This window comes from Hyla sarda, chromosome 10 (genome assembly GCF_029499605.1).
Source record: "Hyla sarda isolate aHylSar1 chromosome 10, aHylSar1.hap1, whole genome shotgun sequence".
Taxonomy (NCBI): domain Eukaryota; kingdom Metazoa; phylum Chordata; class Amphibia; order Anura; family Hylidae; genus Hyla; species Hyla sarda.
Genome location: NC_079198.1, coordinates 24,593,683 through 24,614,327, shown reverse-complemented (window position 1 = coordinate 24,614,327; position 20,645 = coordinate 24,593,683). Strand labels below are relative to the sequence as shown.

Here is a 20,645-nt window from a genome sequence, read left to right as displayed (position 1 = left end):
GAAACTTTTCTAGAAATGAAGTTATTCTAGAATAACGGCCGTTATTAATAACGGGTTAAAACGGCTATTAGAAAAATCCCATAGACTATAATGGGATTTTCTAACGGACGTTTAGGATTTTGTAACTGCCGTTTTACTGCCGATTTTCAGACGAAACTTCCAACAGATCTTTAAAACGGAGTAATTGTGTAGTGTGAAAGAAGCCTAAGATTGTTTCAAGCATGTGATACTCCTTTAAATTCACCTGGGGCAAGTAACATGTGTGGGCAATATAAAAAAATCACACCTGAAAGCAGATAAAAAAGGAGAGAAGTTCACTTAGTCTTTGCATTGTGTGTCTGTGTGTGCCACACTAAGCATGGAGAACAGAAAGAGCAGAAAAGAACTGTCTGAGGATTTGAGAACCAAAATTGTGGAAAAATATCAACAATCTCAATGTTACAAGTCCATCTCCAGAGATCTAGATTTGCCTTTGTCCACAGTGCGCAACATTATCAAGAAGTTTGCAACCCATGGCACTGTAGCTAATCTCCCTGGGTGTGGACGGAAGAGAAAAATTGATGAAAGGTATCAACGCAGGATAGTCTGGATGGTGGATAAGCAGCCCCAAATTAGTTCCAAAGATAGTTCGCGCTGACACTGATGCTCCCTGAGCCTGCAGGACAGCTTGAATATCAGTGGACATTTAAATGAAATGAAATGCTATGGCAGGAGACCCAGGAGGACCCCACTGCTGACACTGAGACATAAAAAAGCAAGACTACATTTTGCCAAAATGAACTTGAGTAAGCCAAAATCCTTTGGGGAAAATGTCTTGGTAAAGCACATCATTCTACTTTTTACCGAAAACGGAATGAGGCCTACAGAGAAAACAACACAGTACCTTCAATGAAATATGGTGGAGGGTCAATGATGTTTGGGGTTGTTTTGCTGCCTCTGGCTCTGGGTGCCTTGAATGTGTAAAAGGCATCATGAAATCTGGATTACCAACAGATTTTGGGTCGCACTGTACAGCCCAGTGTCAGAAAGCTGGGTTTGCATCCGATATCTTGGGTCTTCCAGCAGGACAATGACCCCAAACATGTGTCAAAAAGCACCCAGAAATGGATGTCAACAAAGTGCTGGAGAGTTCTGAAGTGGCAGCAATGAGTCCAGATCTAAATCCCATTGAACACCTGGAGAGATCTTAAAAATTCTGTTGGGAAAAAGCGCCTTCCAATAAGAGACCTGGAGCAGTTTGCAAAGGAAGAGTGGTCCAACATTCCGGCTGAGAGGTGTAAGAAGCTTATTGATGGTTATAGGAAGCGACTGATTTCAGTTATTTTTTCCAAAGGGTGTGTAACCAAATATTAAGTTAAGGGAGCCAATAATTTTGTCCAGCCTATTTTTGGAGTTTGGTGTGACATTATGTCCAGTTTGCTTATTTCCTCCCTTTTTTGGTTTAGTTCCAAGGGAATAAACATGTGTATAGCAAAACATGTGTTACTGCAATCCTTTAACTTCATTTTCTTGAAAAATTTCAGGGGTGCCAGCATTTACGGAGGCACCTTGGTTGGGAAAAACTGACTTATGCCCATACCAAATTTAAGTTTTTCCTTTTTTAGTAAATTTTGAAAGAATTACTAAAATTCTGGATTGGATAAATGATGTCTTGTATTTTGCTTTACTTTTCTGTATGGATGGAATCTTATTTTTGAGAAAGTCAGAAGGCGTAAGGTCTTCGGCTGACCATTGGCATCAGGTTGGCATGGTTGTGGTCTCGGGTAGATACGATCTCCATTTACATCAGAGCTGAAGATGGTTGGCAGAGTAGTTATACTGATGTTCTCTACAAGTATAAGCAAGTATCTTAGGGATCTGTGAGGACACGTGTAGGTAACACTGATATAACTTACATATTTAATACCTGTAGGTGTCTGCCACTAAAGCTTCTCATACACCTAAGACAAAAGTCGGCTAAAATGATAAACTTTGACCATTTGTCTGACCATCGTTTTGATGGCAGACCGATGTCAGGTTGGATTCTTTGGCCATTGTTGGCTGAAGCTACATAGGTATGGCGTGATAGGCCGAGTATGGTTTGCCACTTTGTACAAGCCCACTTTGGTGGTCTACGTTTTTTGAGTGGTCTCCCTGATTGTCCAGTTTAGTCCAGTATGTTGATGGTTGGATATGAATGATCTGTCTGTACGATTTGGAATAGGAAATTATATGGTTGCTGTAGCGTATACCTGGAGGTACATGTTAGACACCATTTATTACTATGGCCTGGCAATAACAGATGATGAGACAAGCCCTTTAAAGGGGTACTCTATTGGAAAAAAAAATTCTTAAATCAACTGGTGCCAGAAAGTTAAAATGGTTCTCCACTGCCCTGTCTTCTGGAGCTCTGCTTGCAGCATCCGGAAGTTTATTACTCCGGACGCTGTGTGCGGGCTTCCGTGTTCGAGGCCGTGTTCGAGGGTGTGATGTCACGAGGGGGCGACCTCGAACACGGAAGCCCGCACACAGCGTCCGGAGTAATAAACTTCCGGACGCTGCGAGCAGAGTTCCGGAAGACAGGGCAGAGGAGAACCCCTTTTAAACAGATTTATGAATTACTCCTATTTAAAAATCTTAAACCTTCTGGTACTTATCAGCTGCTGTATGCTCCATAGTTCTTTTCTTTTTAAATTTCCTTTCTGTCTGACCTCAGTGCTCTCTGCTGACACCTCTGTCCATTTTAGGAACTGTCCAGAGTGGGAGCAAATCCCCATGGCAAACCTCCCCTGACATGGACAGAGGTGTCAGCAGACAGCACTGTGGTCAGACTGAAAGGAAATTGAAAAAGAAAAGAACTTCCTGTGGAGCATACAGCAGCTGATAAGTACTGGAAGGATTAAGATTTTTAAATAGGAGTAATTCACAAATCTGTTTAACGTTCTGGCACCAGTTGATTTAAAAGAAAATGTTTTCCAGTGGAGTACCCCTTTAAAGGGGAATACTTAGGAAAGACCATCAGTATTAAATTGGTGAGTGTCCGCCTGCTGGCACCCCAACGATCAGCCGGTTAAAGTGCAGCACTCTGGGTAAACACTGCGGCCTCTTTTTTGTTTACCAGGCACAGTGCTGTTTAGTTTTTAGTGGCTTTGCCTGGTACTGCAGCTTACTGTGTAAAGAGAAAGACAAAGAGGAGGATATATCCTTGACCATAACCGGAGGTTGGACCAGTTGCTTAAAGGAAATAACTTGCTACATTTCTATTGATCCCATATCCTTTTTCTTTTATGTTTCATCACTATACATGATTGTTTTTACTTACATTTTGTTTGTATTTTTGCAGGTTTTAAAGACTCTATACCTTGAACCCTACATTACCAAACACTAGTATAGTGACATCACCCAATGGAAAAATCCCTTAATGAATTAGAGGGCAGCGTCGCAGGGGAGTCCAGTCGTGATCTACTACCGGAAACCTCCTCCCGCCCCGCCTGGGGCAGTAAAGTGCAGTATATCCTTGCCCAGGTTGGCTTCTCTGTCGGTCTCGGAAATGTCTGGCGGTTTCCTTACCTGTGTCACCAAAATGGGGGAGGTAAGATATGCCGCATCGTTTATGCCACATCGTTCTGTGTATTTTTTTTTATGTCACTTTCCAATGTTCTGTATCCTCTTAGGCTTCCATGTTTACTAACGTTATGCTACAGTGAAGGAAAAAATGATTTGCTGATTTTGTACATTTGCTCACGGACTAAGAAATGATCAGTCTACAATTGTAATGGTAGATTAACCTGAACAGTGAGAGACAGAATAACAATACAAAATATCCAGAAAAACTATTTCAAATAAGTAATGAATTAATTAGCATTGTACTCAATGAAATAAGTATTTGAGGCTCTGAGAGCAGACTTAGCACACCAAAATTGGTTGAATAAATAAATGCAGATTTTTTATTCACAATCCCAACAAATTAAAGGGTAACGTTTGGGTCCCAATCCTGGACCTTCATCAGATCGGATTGCTGCGGAGGTAAGGATAGAAGTGGTATGGTCTCATGCCAGAAAAGCAGGTTAAGTGGTCATGCGACCTGTAGGCGCTGGAGCATACACTCATACTGCATGACCACTTGAGGTTCCGAATGCTGGAGCCGGCTCCGGGAGCTTGTGATGTCATAGCCCCGCCCCCTCATGATTTCACACCCTGTCCCCTCAATGCAAGTCTATGGGTGCCGCCACGCCCCCACCCATAGACTTGCATTGAGGGGACAGGGTGTGACATCATGAGGGGGCGGGGCTATGACATCCAGCATTCAGAACAGTTTGTTCCAAATGCTGAGCAGCGGAGTACCCCTTTAACCTGCTTTCCTGGCATGAGACCATACCACTTCTATCCTTACCTCCGCAGCAATCCGGTCTGATGAAGGTCCAGGATTCTGACCGAAACGTTACACTTTAATTTGTTGGGATTGCAAATAAACTGCATTTATTCAAACAATTTTGGTTTGCCAAGTCTTCTCTCTGGAGGCCGGATGAAGCACAAATGCGCAAAACAACCGGTTATCGCCTCTGAGCACACATAGCGATCCTGCTGCTCTGGTCCCATGACTGACTCTACTTAAGAGCTCGTGCTGCCGAACCTGGTGGTGAGTGTGGATTTACACTTTTCTCTTTCTACATATATATATTACCACGGATTGGGACTCCTACTTTAGCACCCACAGCTCAGAGAGAGTGACGTATTCTTGTAATAAGTATTTGAACATTCAGAAAGTAAGTAAATAAGAAAGATTTCTGGCTCCCATTTTTTTTTTTTATACAGGTAATGAGCTGAGATTAGGAGCACTCTCTTAAAGGGCACACTCATAATCTCTGCTTGTTACCTGTATTAAAGACACCTGTCCACAGAAGCCATCAATCAGATTCCAAACTCTCCACCGTGGCCAAAGAGCTGTCCAAGGATGTCAGGGACAAGATTATAGACCTACAAAAGGCTGGAATGGGCTACAAGATCATCACCAAGAAGCTTGGTGAGAAGTTTAGAAGGGTTGGTGCCATTATTCACAAATGAAATAAATACAAAATAATAGTCAGTCTCCCTCGGTTGGGGGCTCCATGCAGGATCTCACCTCGTAGAGTTTCAGTGATCATGAGAGCGCTGAGGAATCGGCCCAGAACTACACAGGAGGATCTTGTCAATGATCTCAAGGTCCCCCTGCTCAAGATAACATGTGGGGGCTTGTCTGAAGTTTGCCAATAAACATCTCAATGATTTCGATGTTAAAGGCGTGTACAGCAGAGTGTGATAAGCCTGCATGTGACCATGGCGGCCATTTTGAAGTCGGCCATTTTGAATCAAACTTTTGTTTTATCAATAGGAAGAGGGTCATGTGACACATCAAACTAATTGGGAATTTCACAAGAAAAACAAGGATGTGCTTGGTTTTAATGTAATTTTATTCTTTCATGAGTTATTTACAAGTTTCTGACCACTTATAAAATGTGTTCAATGTGCTGCCCATTGTGTTGGATTGTCAATGCAACCCTCTTCTCCCACTCTTCTCACACTGATAGCAAAACCGCAGGAGAAATGCTAGCACAGGCTTCCAGTATCTGTATACACTGCTATATACTACTATATACACCGCAGGAGAAATGCTAGCACAGGCTTCCAGTATCCGTATACACTGCTATATACTACTATATACACCGCAGGAGAAATGCTAGCACAGGCTTCCAGTATCCGTATACACTGCTATATACTACTATATACACCGCAGGAGAAATGCTAGCACAGGCTTCCAGTATCCGTATACACTGCTATATACTACTATATACACCGCAGGAGAAATGCTAGCACAGGCTTCCAGTATACACTGCTATATACTACTATATACACTGCAGGAGAAATGCTAGCACAGGCTTCCAGTATCCGTATACACTGCTATATACTACTATATACACCGCAGGAGAAATGCTAGCACAGGCTTCCAGTATCCGTATATACTGCTATATACTACTATATACACCGCAGGAGAAATGCTAGCACAGGCTTCCAGTATCCGTAGTTTCAGGTGCTGCACATCTCGTATCTTCACAGCATAGACAATTTCCTTCAGATGACCCCAAAGATAAAAGTCTAAGGGGGTCAGATCGGGAGACCTTGGGGGCCATTCAAGTGGCCCATGACGACCAATCCACATTCCAGGAAACTGTTCATCTAGGAATGCTCGGACCTGACACCCATAATGTGGTGGTGCACCATCTTGCTGGAAAAACTCTGGGAACGTGCAGCTTCAGTGCATAAAGAGGGAAACACATCATCATGTAACAATTTCACATATCCAGTGGCCTTGAGGTTTCCATTGATGAAGAATGGCCCCACGATCTTTGTACCCCATTTACCACACCAATACCATCAATTTTTGTGTTCCAACAGTCTTGGAGGGATCTATCCAATGTGGGTTAGTGTCAGACCAATAGCGCTGGTTTTGTTTGTTATCTTCACCATTTACATAAAAGTTTCCTCATCACTGAACAAAATCTTCTGCGTAAACTGAGGGCCCTGTTCCAATTTTTGTTTTGCCCATTCTGCAGCACCTGAACCTACGGTTACTGGAACCCTGTGCTAGCATTTCTCCTGCGGTGTATATAGTAGTATATAGCAGTGTATACTGGAAGCCTGTGCTAGCATTTCTCCTGCGGTGTATATAGTAGTATATAGCAGTGTATACGGTTACTGGAAGCCTGTGCTAGCATTTCTCCTGTGGTGTATATAGTAGTATATAGCAGTGTATACGGATACTGGAAGCCTGTGCTAGCATTTCTCCTGCGGTGTATATAGTAGTATATAGCAGTATATAGAGAAGAGGGTGGCATTGACAATCCAACACAATGGGCAGCACATTGAACACATTTTATAAGTGGTCAGAAACTTGTAAATAACTCATGAAAGAATAAAGTTACGTTAAAACCAAGCACATCATTGTTTTTCTTGTGAAATTCCCAATAAGTTTGATGTGTCACATGACCCTCTTCCTATTGAAAAAACAAAAGATGGATTCAAAATGGCCAACTTCAAAATGGCCGCCATGGTCACCGCCCATCTTGAAAAGTTTCCCCCCTCACATATACTAATGTGCCACAAACAGGAAGTTAATATCACCAACCATTCCCATTTTATTAAGGTGTATCCATATAAATGGCCCAACCTGAACAACTCCCAGAATGCCCGGACAGCCATTGGCTGTCTGGGCATGCTGGGAGTTGTAGTTTTTCAACATCTGGAGGTCCGTTGGTTGGAGACCACTGGTATAGAACATATTCTTGGATGATCAGGGCCATATAGTGGAATCACTCAAATGCAGCTTTGCAGGGAAGGCTTTCAGCATCATATGGATGGCTGCCCCGTCCACAATGTTTCCTGCCATCAGAATCCTTTAAACATCCAGGTATATGTGCACTACTGACACCTAGTGGTCCATTTAAGTCAGTGTTTTCCAAACAATGCGTTTCCAGCTGTTTCAAAACTTCAACTGCCTGCATGCATGCCTGGACAGCCTTTGGCTGTCTGGGCATTCTGGAAGTTGTAGATTTGCAACAGCTGGAGACACACTATTTGGAAAATACTGATCTAGGTATATTCAGTCTACATTTTAGAATTACCACTGGCTAATATAATCAGATATGCCATTTCTAACTGGAGAGATTCACATAGAGCTCAAGCGGCAGTGCCCAGAAATCTGTCATTGGTAGTGCCCAGGAGTCTGTCGTTGGCATTACACAGGAGTCTATTGTCCACACTGCACAGCCCTAGGAAAACCAATAGGGGGCATCTGATATCTTAAAGGGGTACTCTGCTGCTCAGCATTTGGAACAAACTATTCCGAACGCTGGAGCCGGCGCCGGGAGCTTGTGACGTCATAGCCCCGCCCCCCATCATGACGTCACGCCCCCACCCATAGACTTGCATTGAGGGGGCGAGGCAGTGCTATGATGTCACGAGCTCCCGGCTCCAGTGTTCGAACCGCTGAGCGGAGTACCCCTTTAATGCTTTGCAATACTTTACCTTTTTACTAGGGATCAACCGATATCGATTTTTTTAGGGCCGATACCGATAATCTGTGGAGGTTAAGGCCGATAGCCGATAACTTATACCGATATTCCGCCGGTGGCGGTCTCTGGCCGGTGCAGTGGGGGCGTGCGGTTATGAGGCGGGGGGCATTATCGGATTATCGGCAAGGTTGCCGATACCGATAACGTCCAAAATCGTGAATATCGGCCAAACCGATAATCGGTCGATCCCTACTTTTTACATAAATGAGGTCTTTGATTTGCTGGGATAACTATTGCTTATTGATGCCTATTGTCTTTTCTTTGTCTCGCAGGCGCCTTCTTGTTACTGTACTTTCTGTTACTTCTCCTCATCGGCATCCCCCTATTCTTCTTAGAACTGGCTGCTGGGCAGAGTATTCGTCAGGGAAGCATTGGGGTTTGGAAGCACATCAGCCCGCGGTTAGCTGGGATCGGCTTTGCTAGTTGTGTGGTAAGTTGGCGATATCAGGACATGGACCTCGTGGTTATCATTACTGATCCAGATATCAAGTAGTTACCGTATTTTTCGTCCTATAGGACGCACCGGCGTATAAGACGCACCCAATTTTTAGGGGCAAAATCTAAAAAAAATAAAGATTTTTAACCCAATAGTGGTATTCAACCTTCGGACCTCCAGATGTTGCAAAACTACAACTCCCAGCATGCTGGGAGTTGTAGTTTTGCAACATCTGGAGGTCCGCAGATTGAAGACGACTGCAGGAGGAGGTAATACTCACGTGTCCCTGCCGCTCCGGACCAGTCACCGCTACCCTGAATGTCGCTCCATCGCTGTCGCCGTGTCCCCGTCGCTCTGGAACGTCTCTGCTGCCGGCCGGGTATCCTCGCTCTCCGTTGCCGCCATCACGTCGTTACGCACGCCGACGCACGTACGCAACGACGTGATGACGAGGAAGGAGAGCGCCGGCCATACAGGGGATCCCTGAACGGAGAAGACACAGAGGAGGCAGGTAAGGTCCCTCCCGGTGTCCTGTAAGCACTAACCCGGCTATTCAGTCGGGCTGTTCGGGACCGCCGCGGTGAAATCGCGGCGGTCCCGAACAGCCCGACTGAACAGCCGGGTTAGTGTCACTTCCCCTTCAGACGCGGCGGTCAGCTTTGATCGCCGTGTCTGAAGGGTTAAGACAGGGCATCACCCCGATCGGTGATGTCCTGTATTAGCCGCAGGTCCCGGCGGTTAATGGCCGCAGGGACCGCCGCGATAGGGGTGTATTCACCATATAAGACGCACCGACTTTTTCCCCCCAGTTTTGGGGAAGAAAAAGTGCGTCTTATACGGCGAAAAATACGGTATGTCTGTGACACTAAAACATATCCTTTCAACCAGTGGAAATCTCCTTTGTCAGACAGGTCACTTATCATTTATGACTTGAAAGAAGAGATCGCAGATGGCACTCACGGAAACAGCAAGAAGTTTTATTCGGGATCGCTGGTCCACGCAACAAAAACGACAGGTAAGTCGACCGGTTTCGCGCTACACAGAGCGCTTACACGTGACCTCTGACATCAATTAACCCTTCCCCCTTAAATACATACACCAGGTAATACAAAAATAGAAAACTAGACATTACAGGGTTAAAAGCACAAATATGGTGTGTGGTATAGAGAGACTAGCATTAGTGTTTACTAATTTAGCTATGACAGCGCCTAAAACTGTGTAACACTAACGGAGGTAATGCATAGTATTTAAAACGCTAGGTGTGAACATAGATCCTATGCTAACAACATCCACCTGCACTATGGAAATACATTAAAATCCTCCCGTAGGTTTAATCCTAGTGGTCCTATGGCGTCTGTAAGTATAATCATTTCAGATTCTTTTTGTAACAATAATTTGTGTCTTATCTCCACCAAATTTTAAGGGCGCAACTGTTTTTAATCCTAGGAATTTTAAATCTTCAATTTTGTTATTATGTTTATATTTCATATGTTCTATTACTTTTGGGCAGCCTTTTCCAGTAATGAGTGAACGAAAGTGTTCCCTAATTCTTTTATGCAAAGGTCTTATGGTCTTCCCAATATAGTAAAAACCGCATGTACAAACTAATGCATAAACGATATAGGTAGATTTACATGTCACAAAATCATGGATATCAATATTCTGTGACCCTAAATGTATGTTTTTCGTTTGTATCATGTGAGAACATAAATTGCACTGTCCACATTTAAAACATCCTTGTGGTTTAGATTTTTCTATCCAATTTTTGGACGTATCATCTTGTAATCTACCTCGTACAATATGATCTCTAATATTCTTAGTTCTGCGAAAAGAAATTAATGGTTTATTCAACTGTGTTTTACTTAAAATATCATCCTGCTGGAGAATATGCCAATTTTTATGTATCGCAGACCTAATTTTATTTTCCATAGGGCTGTACATAAAGGAAAACGTAAAGTTTTTTGTTTGATTTTCTGTATTTAATTTAACACGGTCATTATCATGTGTTTTATGTTTTTTATGCAATAATTGACTGCGAGGTATTTTCCTGACCTTAAATAATGCCTCACTCAGGATAGATATAGGGTAGCCCCTCTCTTTTAGTCTGTCCCATAATTGTTTCGCCTGTATTTCAAATGTTTCCGTAGTGGTATTTATCCGTTTCAATCGGACAAATTGTCCGAAAGGAAGGAGAGTGCTAGATCACTACTCAGGAGGGGAGTGGAAAATAATATTTTTTCGGAGAGATTTGCTAACAAACTTTTTATTACTCACCCAAAAAAGCCATACTGGTACTGGACACCCAAAATTCACAAAAATGCACAATTACCGCCAGGTCGGCCTATTGTTGCGGGCAGAGGCTCAGTTACCGAGCCCCTGTCCCAATACCTAGATTGGGTCCTGCGCCCATTATTACTTACTATACCAGCTTATTTAAAAGACACTCAACACTTACTGCAAATTTTGGAAAATTTTGGGTGGCAGGAGCATTTTATTTTGGCTAGTATCGACGTGGAGAGCCTCTACACCCGCATCCCTCAGGGTGCGGGTGTGGAGGCCGTCCGACGTCGACTAGACCAAACGGAAAATCATAGCCCTGTCTACATTAATTACATTTGTGAGATGTTACAGTTTGTATTATCCCATAACGCTTTCCAGTTTAATAATCGCTGGTTTAACCAGCGATCTGGGACTGCGATGGGGACCCCCGTGGCACCTACTTTCGCAAATATTTTTTTGGGGGTCCTAGAGGAAGATAAGGTCTTCTCTTCTAATAATCCTTTCCTTGAATATCTGGCCCTCTATGTTAGATATGTCGACGACGTGCTGGTTATCTGGTCGGGTAGTACGGCCCAGTTTCACCAGTTCGTCGCCTACATGAACGACAATAATTATAATATGCATTTTACTAGTGTGGTGGGCATTAATAATATAGAATTTCTTGACACTAAACTTGTTGCTAAAAATGATTACTTGGAAATTGAGGGATTTAGAAAAATTACAGCCACTAATTCCTTACTTAGGTATGACAGCTTTCATTCTCAACATGTCAAAAAATCCCTTCCTTTCGGACAATTTGTCCGATTGAAACGGATAAATACCACTACGGAAACATTTGAAATACAGGCTAAACAATTATGGGACAGACTAAAAGAGAGGGGCTACCCTATATCTATCCTGAGTGAGGCATTATTTAAGGTCAGGAAAATACCTCGCAGTCAATTATTGCATAAAAAACATAAAACACATGATAATGACCGTGTTAAATTAAATACAGAAAATCAAACAAAAAACTTTACGTTTTCCTTTATGTACAGCCCTATGGAAAATAAAATTAGGTCTGCGATACATAAAAATTGGCATATTCTCCAGCAGGATGATATTTTAAGTAAAACACAGTTGAATAAACCATTAATTTCTTTTCGCAGAACTAAGAATATTAGAGATCATATTGTACGAGGTAGATTACAAGATGATACGTCCAAAAATTGGATAGAAAAATCTAAACCACAAGGATGTTTTAAATGTGGACAGTGCAATTTATGTTCTCACATGATACAAACGAAAAACATACATTTAGGGTCACAGAATATTGATATCCATGATTTTGTGACATGTAAATCTACCTATATCGTTTATGCATTAGTTTGTACATGCGGTTTTTACTATATTGGGAAGACCATAAGACCCTTGCATAAAAGAATTAGGGAACACTTTCGTTCACTCATTACTGGAAAAGGCTGCCCAAAAGTAATAGAACATATGAAATATAAACATAATAACAAAATTGAAGATTTAAAATTCCTAGGATTAAAAACAGTTGCGCCCTTAAAATTTGGTGGAGATAGACACAAATTATTGTTACAAAAAGAATCTGAAATGATTATACTTACAGACGCCATAGGACCACTAGGATTAAACCTACGGGAGGATTTTAATGTATTTCCATAGTGCAGGTGGATGTTGTTAGCATAGGATCTATGTTCACACCTAGCGTTTTAAATACTATGCATTACCTCCGTTAGTGTTACACAGTTTTAGGCGCTGTCATAGCTAAATTAGTAAACACTAATGCTAGTCTCTCTATACCACACACCATATTTGTGCTTTTAACCCTGTAATGTCTAGTTTTCTATTTTTGTATTACCTGGTGTATGTATTTAAGGGGGAAGGGTTAATTGATGTCAGAGGTCACGTGTAAGCGCTCTGTGTAGCGCGAAACCGGTCGACTTACCTGTCGTTTTTGTTGCGTGGACCAGCGATCCCGAATAAAACTTCTTGCTGTTTCCGTGAGTGCCGTCTGCGATCTCTTCTTTCAAGTTTTCTATGCTTATGGCGGACTGAGCACCGGACTTGTGGCATTTGGACCTGAAGGTGCAGTGATCCAGTATACTCCGGCAGAATCGTGAGTGCGGCAGTGCCGACATTTCTCCTTCTCCATGTGTTCACTTATCATTTATGACCTGACATATTTTGTGGTCAGTTAAACAGCGTTATCGTATTGTTTCCTTATTTTAATTCATAGAAACATTCAAGGAGGCAACATAATATAGAGCAAAAAAAAAAAGTTTGACCAAGACAACCTCTCTATGGGTCTGGATCACCTTCTGGTAAACTGCTGTGATTGCCAAAAGATGCCATGTCTGGTCACTCAATTCCACTGAAGCCCCCTCTTAAGGAGACACGTAGGATTGCAAGGCAGCTGTTGAAATTAAAGGGGCACTCTGATGGGTGTGACGCATTGAGGGGGCGGGGTGTGACGTCATGAGGGGTCACACCCCGCCGCCTCAAGGTCCCCCTGCTCAATATAACGTGTGGGCTTGTCTGAAGTTTGCCAATAAACATCTCAATGATTTCGATGTTAAAGGCGTGTACAGCAGAGGGTGATAAGCCTGCACGTGATCGAAGTCACATTTACATTAACACTCCTTTATTGACTTAGGCTGCATTCGCACCACGTTTTTGCAATACAGTCCCCGTATCAGGTTTTTGATGAAAAACGGATTCCTCAAAACCGGACTAAACTGTATCAAAACGTGCATACACGTTTTAAGCCATATACGGTTTGAAAAATGATGTCCGGTTGCATAAAATTTTAAGAAGAAAAGTATACATTTTTAACTTTTCACTCCATTATGAATAAAGTTTCACTTGTTTGATTGAAATTCCAAGAAAAAAAACTGTGCAAAGTAAAAAACGTATGGTGCAAACCGTATGGAACCGTACACACATACAGTTCTGTACAGTTCCCATTGACTCCCGTGTTAAAAAAAAAATAAAATGTATATGGTTTAATACGGTTTTTTACCCGGACCAAAAAACGTGGTAGGCTACGGGGCTGTGACGTCACAAGCTCCCGCCTCCAGCGTTCGGAACAGTTTGTTCCAAACGCTGAGCAGCGGAGTACCCCTTTAATACCAGAATACCCCTTTAATAATGACCCTCAATGTAATGTCTGCCATGTTACTCACACATAGCTATTAGAATTTAATGCTGTGTATATGAAGTCATTGCTTAACCTCAAGCATTGAAGGATAATACGTAGATACATTTTTAGATGAGTAAGATACCTTGTCTGTTTCTCCTTAGGTTTGTTCCTTTGTGGCTCTTTACTATAATGTCATCATTGGATGGAGTCTCTTCTACATGTTCAATTCGTTCCAGTACCCATTGCCATGGGAAAGCTGCCCCGCTCTGGCCAACCAGACACAAAAAGGTAAGTAGCATAGCGAGAGGGCTCTTCTCATCTCAGATTCATGCAACTTCCTAATCCTACGGAAGCAAATTGAAATGCTGATGGGATCTCTATATGGCACTGATAGGTGAAAGGACTAAAAAGTATTCTTTATTGGAATTTATTAAAATTAAAGTGCACACATAAACTCTATTTTAAATGGCCGCCATCTGTCTCTTTGCAAGTAATTGTAAATGTGTAAGCAGTGCCTCACAGGTATCACTCACATGGATAGCAGTAGAGTGCTCTATGTATAGTTGTATATAGTGCTGGGCGGTATACCGGTTCATACTGAATACCAAAATTTTTTTTCTGCACGATATGAATTTTGCCCATTCCGCAATACCGGTTGGGGCCCTCGAATGAGTGAATTATCCGCCGCAGCGCGCTGTCCCCACATCGGGGAACTAATCATATGTGACCCACGAGCGCTGTTCTGCTTTTCTTCCCCCCCCCCCCCCAATGAATTATCAGCTGCGCTGTCCCCACATCTGTCCCCACATCATGTCACCCGCAAGCGCTCCTCTGCTCATCCTCCTATGAGTTGCGGGCCGCTGGTGCTGGAAATCTGTACTGAACTACAAATAATGTTGCCCGGGCTGCAAAAATAAACAAAATAAACTTTATCTCACCTTCCGATGTTCCCCTGTTACCGACCTCACGGTCCCTCCGCTGCGGTCCTGTGGATGGGAACTTCACAGAGCCCTCAGCCTATCACCGGCCGCATCGATGTCCCGCCCCGGCCGATGTTAGGCTGGCGGCTCTGTGACTTTCCCGTCCCAAGTAAACAGCAAGACGACCGCAGCGCAAGACAGTGAAGACAGTACCAGAGTCCGGGAAACGTTATTTGTAGTACAGTACAGATTTCTAGCGCCGCCGGCCCGCAACTCGTAGGAGGATGAGCAGAGGAACGCTTGTGGTGACATGATGTGGGGACAGCGCAGCTGATAATTCATTGGAGGGGGGGGGGGTTGGTATAGAAGCAGCGGCCAGGACACATGGGGGGGAATACCGTTAAATACCGTGGAACCGCCATCACTTACAGAAATACTGTGATACATGTTTTTTCTCATACTGCCCAGTTCTAGTTGTGTGTGTGTGTGTGTGTGTGTGTGTGTGTGTATATATATGTGTGTGTGTGTATATATATATATATATAGCAACAGAAGAATGCAGCAGCACACTGCCAGCACAAGGATTTAGATGAAACATGAATATGCAGTTAAAACATGGAGAGCTATACAGCTATGGTGTAATAGATGCAAATGTGAAACTATGAAATAGTGAGGCACTTAGCTCGCAAATTTGTCTCCGCCGGCGGTCAAATAGCTTGGACCGTCCCACCGCGATATATATATATAGTGTCTCCAAAGTGCAAACAGTTCACAAATATATAAGTTAGAAGTCACAGTACAGGCATAACCATATGGTAAATGGAGATATGTCTCTTACATCCATATTTCCACAGGTGTTGAGGTAGAGGATAATACTGCTGCTATATCCAATGCTCCCCTAAAAGGGGTACTCCGCTGCTCAGCGTTTGGAACAAACTGTTCCGAAAGCTGGAGCCGGGAGCTCATGACATAATGGCCCCGCCTCCTCATGATATCACTCCCCACCCCCTCAATGCAAGTATATGGGAGGGGGCGTGACGCCCCTCCCATAGACTTGCATTGAAGGGGCGGGACGTGACATCATGAGGGGGCGGGGATATGATGTGACGAGCTCCCGGCTCCAGCGTTCGGAACAGTTTGTTCCAAACGCTGAGAAGCAGAGTACCCCTTTAAAGTGCATATGTGATTATCTCTCATACGCTCCTCACTATATATTGCACCATATATGTCATGTCAGGAGCGTATCATATGGTAATCAGCACGCTGGTGTGCAAAAAAAAAAGTGCCCGTGCATAGCAGCTGTTCATGTCCATATCAATACAAGACTCTCCACAAAGTGCAATGCAGCTTATTATCACAGGGCGCACAAACATAGCAAAACCTGTTATCCAAGGCACTGCTTCTTCCGTACAGTTCATCAGGAGTCCCGGGACTGGAGCTGCAGCCCGGCATAGAATACGGGTGCTGCACGGAGATCACGTGGGGTCCCAGCGGCGGAGCCCCTGCCGCCAGACATCTTATTCCCTATCCTTTGGATAGTGGATAAGATGCCTTTGACCAGAATACCCCTTTAACCACTAGATAAAAGCTGCAGCTCCTTGACATTAGATTAGAGCAGCCCAGTCCCTGTCATTAGCTGCTAAAAGACGACCTGTACAAGAGAACGAAGTGGAGAAAGATCAACCCTCTTCCCTTTCAGGTCAGTAAATTGTGTGTAGTAGACGATCGATACAAGTCTTGTGCCTCAGCTTTGGGTGAACGTGAACTCGGACACATAAGGAAATGATCTTGTTGTTCTGTATCTTTTCTAGAAGGAGAGTGCGCCAAGAGTTCAGCCACTACATACTTCTGGTACAGGAAGGCGCTAGACATCACCGACTCCATTGAGCCCTCTGAGATGAACTGGCCAATGACTGGATGCCTGGTCCTTGCCTGGATTCTGGTGTGTGGAGGAATGATCAAAGGAATCAAGTCTTCTGGGAAAGTAAGATCATAGATCATGTCCAGCAAAATGTACTTTACTTTCTAAAGTAAAGAGAAACATTTTGCATCTTTTTCAACTTTGTCTTGTTGAGTCTTTTATGCACAGCCAGCAGCTGCTTAATTTTATTGGACTTTTTGCATGTGATCACCAGTACATACACTAATGTATTTGCTATAACAATAACTATGATTGAAACCAAAACTGTCTGGTTTTGCCCATGGCAACCAATCACATCTTAGCTTTCATTATCCCAGAACTCTTAAAGGGCTACTTCAGTGGAAACCATTTTTTTGGTTTCAACTGGTGCCAGAAAGTTGAACTGATTTGTAAATTTCTTCTATTTAAAAATCATAATCCTTCCAGTACTTATCAGCTGCTGTATGCTCCAGAGGAAGTTCTTTTCTTTTTGAATTTCCTTTCTGTCTGACCACAGTGCTCTCTGCCGACACCTCTTTTCCATGTCAGGAACTGTCCAGAGCAGGAGAAGTTTGCTATGGGGATTCGCTCCTACTCTGGACAGTTCCTGACATGGACAGAGGTGTCGGCAGAGAGCACTGTGGTCAGACAGAAAGGAAATTCAAAAAGAAAAGAACTTCCTCTGGAGCATGCAGCAGCTGATAAGTACTGGAAGATTTTTAAATAGAAGCAATTTACAAATCTGTTTAACTTTCTGGCACCAGTCGATAAAAAAAAAAAAAATGTTTTCCACTGGAGTACCCCTTTAATCTGTGGTTGGTTGTAATGGGCAAAACCAGACAGACTGACAAATCTGGCCTATTGGATATTTCAACTTGTCTATAGTAAATCCCATTTGTATTTTTTTAGGTGATGTATTTTAGCTCAATTTTTCCCTACATTGTGTTGGTGTGTTTTCTCGTCCGTGGACTTCTGCTGGACGGGGCTCTGGATGGGATCCGAATCATGTTTACACCAAAGGTACAGAGCTGAGAATCGGAGGGGTTGTCTGGATTCAAAAGCTCATTTCATACACCCTATTAGGGAATACTGACAGTGGCTATTGTTCGGGATCTTTCATGGGAATTCATCAAGCTATTTAGAACTTTTTTTTTAGTCTAAAATTGTCGCACAAAAAGTCTGTCACTCCCCATGTGACTTTTGTGAGACTTTTGCTTTTGATCATATTTGAAAGTGAACCACCAATCACTGTGCGAATTGCCGTGCGCATGCGCAGTGTACTCTGACATCGCGACCGCACTTGGATGTTTGTGAGTAGACTGTGGGCGTGAACTGTGAGCGACTCGCAGGCCCCTGTGTGACTGTTTGTAGAGGCGGATTGCCGCTGCAAGCTGGGAGGAACAGCTGGAGTCACACTGAGGGTCGCATCATCGGCGGATCCGTGTCTAGTTACCCTACCCTAAGGGGAATTTTATCATTAGTGGTTAAGCAGATTTCTTGTCTATTTTAGGCGCAAAATTTTGCGCAATGGATTAATTGCACAAAAATGTTGCACCTTTTCGTTTTTTATAGCTGCAAGTACTTTTTGTAATAAATGTAGTAGAACAAATTTCGAGCTGTGATTTACAGTGCAGGGGTGTGGAAATAAAAAAAACTACTAGTCCAAGTAAAATGGAGCAGAATCTACTTGTCCCTTATCACGATCCACTTGTCCTGATAAAAAATAATTTTAACCAATATAATATGTAAATAAGGTCTTTATTAATTAAAACTTGCTAGGCAGACCAGTATGTCACCCCATTAGGTGTGGATAGGGCCCCTGATAAATAAATCCACCCCACTAAAGGAATACTGCAGTGCAAAATAACTTATCCCGACTGCTGGGAAACCCCTTGACATTAAGAATGGCGCACTTAAAGGGGTACTCCACTGGACAGCATTCGGAACATTTAGGTCCGAACGCTGTGTGTGCACTGCGAGGGTCGGTCACACCCCCTCGTGACCTCATGCCACGCCCCCTCAATGTAAGTCTATGGGAGGGGGCGTGACGGCTGTCACGCCCCCTCCCATAGACTTACATTGAGGGGGCGTGATGTGACGGCACAATGGGGCATTGACATAAGTTTTACTAAAATATGTTTTGTATTTCTCTCTAGCTGGAAATCTGGGGAGACATCCAGGTTTGGCGACAGGCAGCTACTCAGGTCTTCTTTGCTTTAGGCCTTGGATTTGGAAGCGTGATCGCCTACTCCAGCTACAACGATCGGGGCAACAACTGCCACTTTGATGCCATTCTGGTGTCATTCATCAACTTCATGACCTCTATACTGGCAACACTGGTCGTTTTTGCCGTCCTGGGATTTCGGGCCAATGACATAGCAAAACAATGCGTTTTGGAGTAAGTTATCTATTTCTTATTCTGTATGGACCCGGGTGACCCAATAGCTTGGAGATATAGTTAGGCTGGGTTCACACTACGTTTTTGCCATACTGTTTTCAATCCGTTTTTCTAAAGAAAACCGTATGGCAAAAAAACGGATGGAACAGTATGGAAAAAAGTTAACTGTTTGTGTTTTTAAACAGTATACTGTTTTTAAAAGTGCATACAGTTCTGTCCGTTTTTATTTTTTAAAAAAAACATACGTTTTTGAAAATTTTGTCCCTTTTTAATGGGAGGGGTCTTGGGTGGGGACTTTAGGATTCAAATGCGCATGTGAAAAATAAAAACGTATACGTTTTTCCCGTATGGAACCGTATACATGTGCGTTTCCCATTGACGTCCATGTTAAAAAAAACGTATGCGGTTGCAGTACGGTTGACCACAGTTTTGACTCCGGTTTAAAAACTGTACTGCAACCGCATACGTTTTTTTTTAACATGGACGTCAATGGGAAACACACATGTATACGGTTCCATACGGGAAAAACATATACGTTTTTACTTTGCACATGCGCATTTGAATCCTAAAGTGCCTACCTAAGACCCCTCCCATTAAAAAGGGACAACATTTTCAAAAACGTATGGTGTTTTTTTTTCTATAAAAACTGACGGAACTGTATGCACTTTTAAAAACAGTATACTGTTTAAAAACCGCATACGGTTTACTTTTTTCCATACTGTTCCATCCTTTTTTTGCCATACGGTTTTCTTTAGAAAAACGGATTGAAAACAGTATGGCAAAAACGTGATGTGAACCCAGCCTTATATAGTAATGAGCTTATGTCTCAGAAGGCTGTAGGTCCATATTGTCTGGCACCTTAGACTGAACAAGACAACATTTAGGGTTTCAAGAAGGATTAATCCACTTTTTTTTATATGGGTTTTACTGACTAAATGTGCAACACTTATTTTAAAGATAAAAAGGATGCAAACTGGAACCTCATGATGCATGTAGTAAAAGGATATACTCAAAACGGGTGTCTTCTGATTTAGATTAACTATCTTATCTTGTCATACGTTCACAAATCCCAATCCTTGATGCATGGTAATATGGCTAGATTATCCCTATACAAGTAGTATCTACTGTATATACCTTAAAGGGGTACTCTGGTGGAAATTTTTATTTTTTAATTTTTTTCCTTAAATCAACTGTTGCCAGTAAGTTAAACAGGTTTGTAAATTACTTCTATTTAAGAATCTTAATCCTCCCAGTATTTATCAGCTGCTGTATACTACAAAGGAAGTTCTTTTCTTTTTGAATTTCTTTTCTGCTTAACCACAGTGCTCTCTGCTGACACCTCTGTCCATGTCAGGAACTGTCCAGAGCAGGAACAATTCCCCATAGCAAACCTCTCCTGCTCTGAACAGTTCCTGACACAGACAGAGGTGTCAGCAGAGAGCACTGTGGCCAGACAGAAAAGAACTTCCTCTGTAG

At 42.8% G+C, this 20,645-nt stretch overlaps 1 protein-coding gene across 6 annotated transcripts in view; it reads left to right on the top strand.

Moving 5' to 3' along the window:
• LOC130293585 (sodium-dependent neutral amino acid transporter B(0)AT2-like) overlaps positions 1-20,645 on the top strand; it is an 89,884-nt gene that overhangs the window by 52,023 nt on the left and 17,216 nt on the right. For 5 of the 6 annotated variants that reach the window (XM_056542435.1, XM_056542437.1, XM_056542432.1 and 2 more), the window contains exons 2-7: positions 3,323-3,571; positions 8,360-8,517; positions 14,113-14,239; positions 16,683-16,855; positions 17,681-17,791; positions 18,928-19,169. In XM_056542435.1, coding sequence (XP_056398410.1) covers positions 3,385-3,571; positions 8,360-8,517; positions 14,113-14,239; positions 16,683-16,855; positions 17,681-17,791; positions 18,928-19,169 — 998 coding nt within the window. In that variant the 5' untranslated portion in view covers positions 3,323-3,384. Of the gene's footprint in view, positions 1-3,181; positions 3,201-3,322; positions 3,572-8,359; positions 8,518-14,112; positions 14,240-16,682; positions 16,856-17,680; positions 17,792-18,927; positions 19,170-20,645 lie in introns of those variants that run through there. The other variant, XM_056542436.1, reaches the window with a different exon arrangement.